Source organism: Protopterus annectens, chromosome 14.part0, assembly GCF_019279795.1.
Source record: "Protopterus annectens isolate FY-2018-M chromosome 14.part0, PAN1.0, whole genome shotgun sequence".
NCBI classification, from domain to species: Eukaryota; Metazoa; Chordata; order Ceratodontiformes; family Protopteridae; genus Protopterus; species Protopterus annectens.
This window is the reverse complement of record NC_056748.1, coordinates 256,317,389-256,325,462: the sequence shown is the minus strand read 5'-3', so window position 1 is coordinate 256,325,462 and position 8,074 is coordinate 256,317,389. Positions and strand designations below refer to the sequence as shown.

Genomic DNA, 8,074 nt, shown 5'->3' with positions numbered 1-8,074 from the left:
AAAAAAAACAAACAAAAAAAAAATATATTTTAAAAAACAAAATTTCCGATTTGAGTGCTTTCATTCTTTATTTATCAAAACTCATCAGAAATCTTTTAGTATTCAAATATTAGTGAGTGAAAATTCAAAAGTACACAGCCTAAAATACAAGAGAGAAAGCTCCACCGGCAACGTGGATGTTATGAGCTATCTATTCCATTTGAGTAAACATTTTATGTTTAAATTACCATTCAACTCAGGCGGCATGTCAGCATGCAGCCTGACTTGCCACTGTAGTTCCTTAACCAAGTTATTACTGTCACCAAAAGCCACAATAACTTTCTCAAGAACAGAAAAATAAAAACACAAAAACTGGGAACAAACAAAGCTATGCTTGGCTAAAGCATTTTTAAAGTCAGAGATTCTAATATCTGTGCAATGTTCCTTTATTCTGTCACTAAGCTTAAGAATAGTCTTACCATATGTAGAATGATCCACAGTATGAGCAAATCACAATGTAAACAATATGAGTGGAAGCACAATTGAATACTTCTTTAAATTTTAGGGTAAAACTCTGTGCTGACAGAAAGAGCTGATCTCCCAAACACAATGACCACATGAGAACATGCCTGCATTACTAGGGGTCAAATGGAACAGATGATAGCTCATGACATCCACATTGTGGGTGGTGCTCTCTCTTGTGTATTTTAGGCTGTTTACTTTTGAATTTTCACTCACTCATATTTGAATACTGAAAGATTTCTGATGAAGTTTGATAAAAAACAAAAGGCTCAAATTGGAAATTTGCTTTTCTAGTTCTTTTTCCTTCCTTCGTTAGAGTTTTTTTTTTATTTTATGTAGTGTTCAGTAGTACCTCTTGGATAGTTTTATCGTACTGTGTAGTGTAGTCTATCTTTACCATGGAAGAAAAGAACAACCAATTTTAGTGATGACAGCGAAGATTTACTGGATCTATCGGTTTATAATATCCCTATTGATCTCTCTACTTTAATTCAGTCTTTTAATGAGTTAGTAGTTAAAACTCGAGCTTTACTAAATGGTTTTCTGAACTCTCATTCATCAACACTGCCTGCTTCTGAATCTGGAAGCCCTTTGCAACGGTCCTCGGCAACTATTGCATGTGATGGTGGTTACGATTTTCTTGACCAGATTTTGGCGCCTAAAGACAAAAAAAATCTATTTGCGGACTGCGTATCTTAACGCAGAAACAGTGGTGTGTTTAATGGGGCAAACTCTGAAGGTTCATCTCCAGGAAACTGCACATATATGATCCATAAGTTGGACAAAGTGCTGAGTTCATACAAAAAAAATGAATATGAAAACTTTTGTCTGTCCAAATGCATTACTTGTGAAATTGTCCCACAAAGATTAAGTTGTTATAAAATTCCTAATGGAATTGATTCCAACAGTGAGGTGTTTAAGTCTATTTGCCAAATCTATAATGATGTTGGTATAAAAGTACTTAAGGTGTTAATTGACAATAATCATTCCAGGTTACAATCACTTGGTAACCAAATTAGACATTTAAACTATAGCATAATTTCTCATACTCACTTTGAACAAAGAAAAAATGATTGGCTAGCACTTGATGCAAAAATTTCACACCATGTCGCCACCACTGTTCTATGTAAAAAGCAGAAAATGCTGAGAGATTGGTGTCAGTATCAAAACAATAATGCCTACTTGCCACCTAAGTTTAATAGTTATAATAAAAATGTATCATTTGAGCATCTCAATAAAAATGTCTCATCTGGGCATCACAATACAGCGCATCCTACCACTAAAACTACTTTAGGGCATTACAGTCATAACATAGTGGTTTCTGATTCTAAAGTAACATCAGCCCAAGTTAGATATCCTTGTTCTACAGATGCCATCACTTCATGTTTCTACCATTTTCAAGGACAATGATTCTTCTGGTCTATTCAAGGTTAGTAAAAATTCCACTGTCCAAAATAATATGTTATCCCCTCCTGTTTGTGCCGTCTCAATCTCCTCCTCCCCACCTCCACAAGCAGATAGCGTGTAGCAAATGCTATCAACAGCAATTTTTTATCCAGCAGTGCACACACTTCAGGTAAAGGGAGAGGGAGAGTGACAGGAAGAGAGAGGAGCAGTACATTTGCAAGAGGAAGAAGGAGAGTTTAGATTTGGTAGAGACAGTTATTCCAAGCACCAGTGCAGTATTTATTATTCCAAGCACCAGTGCAGTATTTAATTTGTATAGTAAACCGTTAGATGCAAATGTTATTTCAGTCCCAGAAAAAGGATTTAATTTCATTCCAGCACAATGTGCAGTGCAGAACAAAATTCTGACAGCAGCTTGGTTAACGTTTCAAACACAGGTAGTACTGTCACTAATATGTCTCCCAGTAACTCTTCATTCTACTATCTGATTCTGACAGCAGCTTGGTTAACGTTTCAAACACAGGTAGTACTGTCACTAATATGTCTCCCAGTAACTCTTCATTCTACTATCTGACTCCCAGTGACAGTTTTATTAGTGACTCAAATGAAGATATTACTGACAACATTCATACAAGGAGAAGCATTTTAACCCAATGTTTCATTCCTCACAATGTTTTCTCTAAAGTATGTAAGGCTGAAATCAGAAAGGTTTGAACCAGTAAACCAGCTGTTAAATGGTTTAATCTTAAGCCGTTGGAAAGAAAAGCTATTCAACAGATTTGTAGAGACCCTTCATTCAGAGTTATGAAAGCTGATAAAAAACTGCTGGTAGTTAGAGACAACATTGTTTATACAATAAACAATGGAAAAGAACTTTTGAGTAACTGTGGAGATCAGACAGATTGCCAGCTACACAGATGAGAGTTAAGTCATCTGAGTAGTGAATGAAGGATGCATGCAGAAAAGCTTTGTGGAGATTGTGACGATAACAGGTATTGCCAGCTATGCCAAGAGAAGTAGTGCAGTGGGTGTGTAACATATGCCAGCACACCTAGCTAGAATTTTGTAAAAAATTATATGTCATTTGTATATCAAACTGATTTTTACAGATGCTTGTGTTGAAAAATGTATTTGTAAAGCTGCTTGTGTTAAAACAGTGTGCCATACTTGACAGAAAAAGAAATATGCATGTATTATTGTAACTGTTTATTTATTTTACATTTGTTTACCGGGAAAGTCCGGCAACAAGTCCATTTTCAGCAGAGGCCTGGGAAGAAAAGCTCCAAGACAAATGCATAAGAAACTTAACGTAGCAACTTAACATTTTACAAAGTGTTTCAAAAGAGAGCAAATTGAAATGTTACATAGTATTCCTTAAAAAGTAAACAGATTACAATTTATGGAATTTTATACAATATAGAAAAAAAAAATCAGACTAGTAGTTGGAGATACATTAATTCTTACAAACAAACCTGCTTGAGCTGAACACTTTATATACAGGCTTTACAAGTATGGCCAATATATACAAGGTTGAGATAAAAGATTTGTAAAGGGAGAAAAATGAGGAGAGAAAGTAAAAGAGGGTAATGGGCTTTACTTTTACAAAGTATTTAGGTAGTTTGGGGTGAGTTAGAGAGAGATAGGATAATTTAGATACTTGGTTTTAGCCTGGGGCAGTAGGTTAAATGTATATGTTTTAATACAGTATACTGGAAGTGAAGAGGTTCATCTCAAACTATGAAAATCGTCTGAAATTAAATTACCTGGCTTAGACCATAAAGAATGTATCTTACAGTTCTCAATGCAGCCAGAAACAAAAAGTCTGTACTAGGAAGCTTCCTGCATTGTCATTGGGGTGAACTAGTTGCTACTCTGGAAGGGTGGAAGTTTGAAATTGTTTTATGAATTCCAGGAGCAGCAGCAGCAGATCTTAGCAAGGCTCTGTGTGTATGTATTATTCACATATATGTGGTAAATCCGGACAGCTTTTAGCCAAGGGGGGGGGGTAGCATGGAACCAGAAATCAGATGACCAGATGTATGTGATGTCATTCTGTAATCTATCAATAAAATTATTTTAATACTAGGTAAGACTGAAGTTTCATGGCACTCTGTTTTTGTAACCTGACAACGAAGGATCTCTCACCTACTTCATCTTGCCTTGCTCTAGTAATCATTCTTTAGATTAGTCAGGAAAATATAGTGAAATTAGTTAAGTATTGTTTTTTTTTTTTCGTAACTGTGTGAACCTGTCTACCTGTGTTATTTTTAATATTTCCTGTTATTGAAACACAGGTGTTTATTCTTCTTCTTCAGGTTAGGGGTTGCCACAGTGGATCACCTGTCTGCTCATGACTGGCAGTAGTTTTACTGTGTCGAGTTGCCAGCCCGGCACTCAACCTTCCATGGAAGGCACACACATGCACTCCCACCTAGGGCCAATTTAGAGTGTCCAATCTACCTACAGCATGTCTTTGGGATGTTGGAGAAAACTGGAGCACCCGGAAGAAACACACACGACCACAGGGAAGACATGCAGACTCCACACAGAAGGCACCCCAGCCGAGGATCGAACCGGAGAACCTCTTGCTGTGAGGTGACAACGCTAACCGCTGCAGCATTGTGGCTACCCTACACTCAGGTGTTTATTGCAAATAAATATTTAGTATTTTCATGTTATTTTATTATTAAATATATTTAAGCTTTTCATTGTGATTGGTCCTTTAGAGACTATTTTAACCTTTGAGAGTACTTGCATCTATTGGTGACACTGTGGCCACTCTTGAAAACCTGGCTGTTTGGTCAACATTACCATTTGTCTTAATATTAATTTCTCTCAGTATAACTGAGTACCCTTAAAAGAGCCTTACAGTAGCTGGCTTTGGAGTGTCTGATGGTGGTGTACCCACTTTATATTCTGGGCAGAAGGGAGCATAGCTATTAAATCTGTGTCAGTCTTTCCCAAGTGTGTGTGTGTGTGTGTGTGTGTGTGTGTGTCTTAATATCAGACCTCAAAGATCATGTGTATCAGCTGCTTGGAGCAGGGACACGAAGCACTGATTTCACATAGAGGTTGTTGGAGGACTTGGCTTGGAAACTCGGCTAAGGACCAAACCCTACTGTTGCCAGTGGGGAGTCTTATTGGGAATCCGGGGAGAGAGAGAGCGCGAGAGGACCCAGCCCCTGGACTGACCCTATTCACTGTGTGCTCTTGAGGGAAATTGTGCTTGATGAAGACAGCTACATTTAGAAATACTGAGTGTATCAATTTTTGTTCCAAATGAACATCCCTCCCCAGTGGCAATGGTGAGGATTCAAGGTCCTTGATTACATGTCCACAGTGGGGACGTCGCATAGATCATTTATGAAAATATTAAATAGTAGGTGTTCTCCAGCAGATCTTTGAAAAATCCCAACATAGACAGGAATAAAAGGAAGATAGAATGGACTGCCACTTTACAGCTTGGTGTCTGCTGGTTAAAAAGCTGTTGAACCACTAGATGATGGAGTGCAAGAGACCTACACACTGCAGTTTAAGTAGGAGCTTGTCATGTGAAACGGTTGTCAAAAGACTGACAGATCTAAAAATAGCGAGGAATCAATTTTGCCATCGTTTATGCCATCAACATTAACAGAAACAAAGTCCCAGAGGGCCATTGTTGTGCTGTGATTTGGTCAAATTCCATGCTTGACAGAACTGAGAAAAAAAAGTTCCCACAAATGAGTGATGCACACATTAATGGCAGAAACCTTTGTCAACTTCATATGGATATGAATGGACTGCGGGAACTTTAAGAATAACAACAAACATCTAATGCTTACAGTGGAACCATGGAGATTCATTTTATTGCATAAACCTTTGGCGGGGGTTGGGGAGAAGAGTACAAGTTGAAAATATTAGTGAGAGGAAATTGGTCCTGCTCGCATCTATGCTCATTAGCACTACAACTTAAAGAGAAGTAATACGAACTAGCAGTATACTGGAATACACAGTGAGGCTTAGGGTGTATATGAATGCAAATATCTTCAGTATGGAACACCAGTGATAACAGCTCTGAAGTACTGTATCACATTGTGGAGATAATGTTCGATTAAGGACTTCAGTCTTGGAAAAGGCAACCAGAAATTTCACCCTGTATGTGCTGAAGTTGCATCCAAAATGATGACAGGAGTAGCATTTGACAAAAAATACAGGCTTGAAGTGAAGTGGAGGTTGCTCCTAAAGAAAGGACATATAAACTGTATGACCTGGATTTAAATGCATCTTTTACAACATCAAAGTGTATGCTTATTTTATTATGCAACCCCCAAAAATTACTACATTAAGAAATAATCTCTCAAAATGTCAATTACACTACTGGTGCAAATCATCTGAAGAAAGAATCACCATCAGATGTGCACGTGACCGTCCATATAAGGGGAAACTAAGGAAATCAGGGACAGGGCTATGCTAACTTCGCATTCTTTTGCAATCATTCGTAGATACAGAAGTTACCATTTCTCCAAAATTAAACATTCTCACCCTGTGACAAGAGTTGCCATATCCATCCCAAGCATAGCTCTAAACCAATAAGGGACAAATCCAAAGATAATCCAGGACACTTTCATAATATTACTACTACTAACTTGAAACTTTAACAGAATAAGAGAAGATGAACTAATACACATTTTCTTAAATAAAGTCTATAACTCTTAATTATTATCATTATTTATTAAGTGTATTTCACTTTTTATCCAAAAGTCACCAGTTTAGGAGGGATTAAGCAGGACAGAGCTAAAATGAGTAAAAAAGTCAAGGACAGTTGAGAAGTATTGTATTAAACGGTTTCCTGCAGGCTGCAACACAGCCTCAGCGCTTTTTTATACACCACACAAATACATCTTCCTACTTGTAATAACCTACAGAAAAATATAAATGATTCAACCAAGATGGAAAAAAACAGTCTTGGACCAAGCACGTACCTTCACCAACAGTACAAAGACACGACCTTAAAACAACAAGCAATTCACCTACCCCCTCTGTCCCCCAGCATCCCTCTGCATTATGCAGTATTAATTTAAAATCATTAAAAGTCTGAAAACCTACATACATGTTTCACTAGCGAGGGACCAGAGGCCTAATCATTATACAGCAGATGATGACACTACAAACAAAACGTTAACATGATTATTTACCTGATAGCTTGCAATATTTGATCTAACCCCAGACATTGCAAATGATTAAGAATACTTCCTGCAACAGGAAAACATGCAGTCTTTTATGTCACGTGATATTACGTCCATGCGTGTTAAACGTCAGCACATTTTCCCATTGGATAGTTGTGTATATAGTTTTGTGGAAATTTAAAAAAAATTAATAATGTTTCTAATTATGAAGCGACCAGCAGAAGACTGCGAAGTCTGACCGACAGCTATGCTCCCCTCGGAAAAAAAGGTGCTCTGTGCTGTCCGTCAAGGTCCTAGTGACTTAAATACTACGGACGAAAAAAACGAATTAAGTACATGTGCGACTCTCCTTCACGAGTTTGACTTTGTGTGTAGCAGGTACTGGCGTGCTGTTTTCGCCTGGAAACATTAACAGTAGTTTGGGGTGATTTTTGTGTTGTTAAAGGTGGCTGACAGTTCCGGCTGTATTTTGTGCAGGACTGTGGAAGAGCCAAAACCTCCACGTTCAACTTAGTCATGTAATCCCTGATAGAGGAGAAGTCTGTGAGCATGTCTCTGAACCATACTGCTCAGCTGTCCGTGATTTTGGCACAATCTTAGCTCTGTCCCTCTTAATCCCTCCTAAAACTGGTGACTTTTGGAAACATGGTGAGTTACAATTAATAAAACAAAGTGAGGGATGTGCAAACAAACTAAAAAGAGGGCGGCTCTTACCTGAGCATCTGAGATGTCAGGGGGGCAGCACTCTGCTGGGAAAGATATTTGCCCTTTTGGTTGGGGGGGATGTTGCGCTGAACCTGTCAGCTAGGATGTTGGCAATGTCTGTGGGTTCAGTGTATTTTTTGTCATTTTGGACTAATTCTGAGCATATCTGGGAATTACCACCCAGGTTCCTAACATAACTAAAGAAAGCCTTGTGATTATCCTTAGTGTCCTGTGCAATTTTTCTCTCGAAGCTGGCCTTAGACAATTTTATGAGTGCCCGTAGTTTTTTGCTAATA

General features: G+C 38.0%; 1 protein-coding gene across 1 annotated transcript in view; it reads right to left on the bottom strand.

Annotated features, from left to right (window-relative positions):
- Nucleotides 1–7,189, bottom strand: part of FAM204A (family with sequence similarity 204 member A) — a 477,602-nt gene extending 470,413 nt beyond the window's left edge. The window contains exon 1 of the mRNA XM_044055971.1: nucleotides 7,083–7,189. Coding sequence (XP_043911906.1) covers nucleotides 7,083–7,118 — 36 coding nt within the window. The 5' untranslated portion in view covers nucleotides 7,119–7,189. The remainder of the gene's footprint in view (nucleotides 1–7,082) is intronic.
- Between the last annotated feature and the right edge of the window lie 885 nt (nucleotides 7,190–8,074).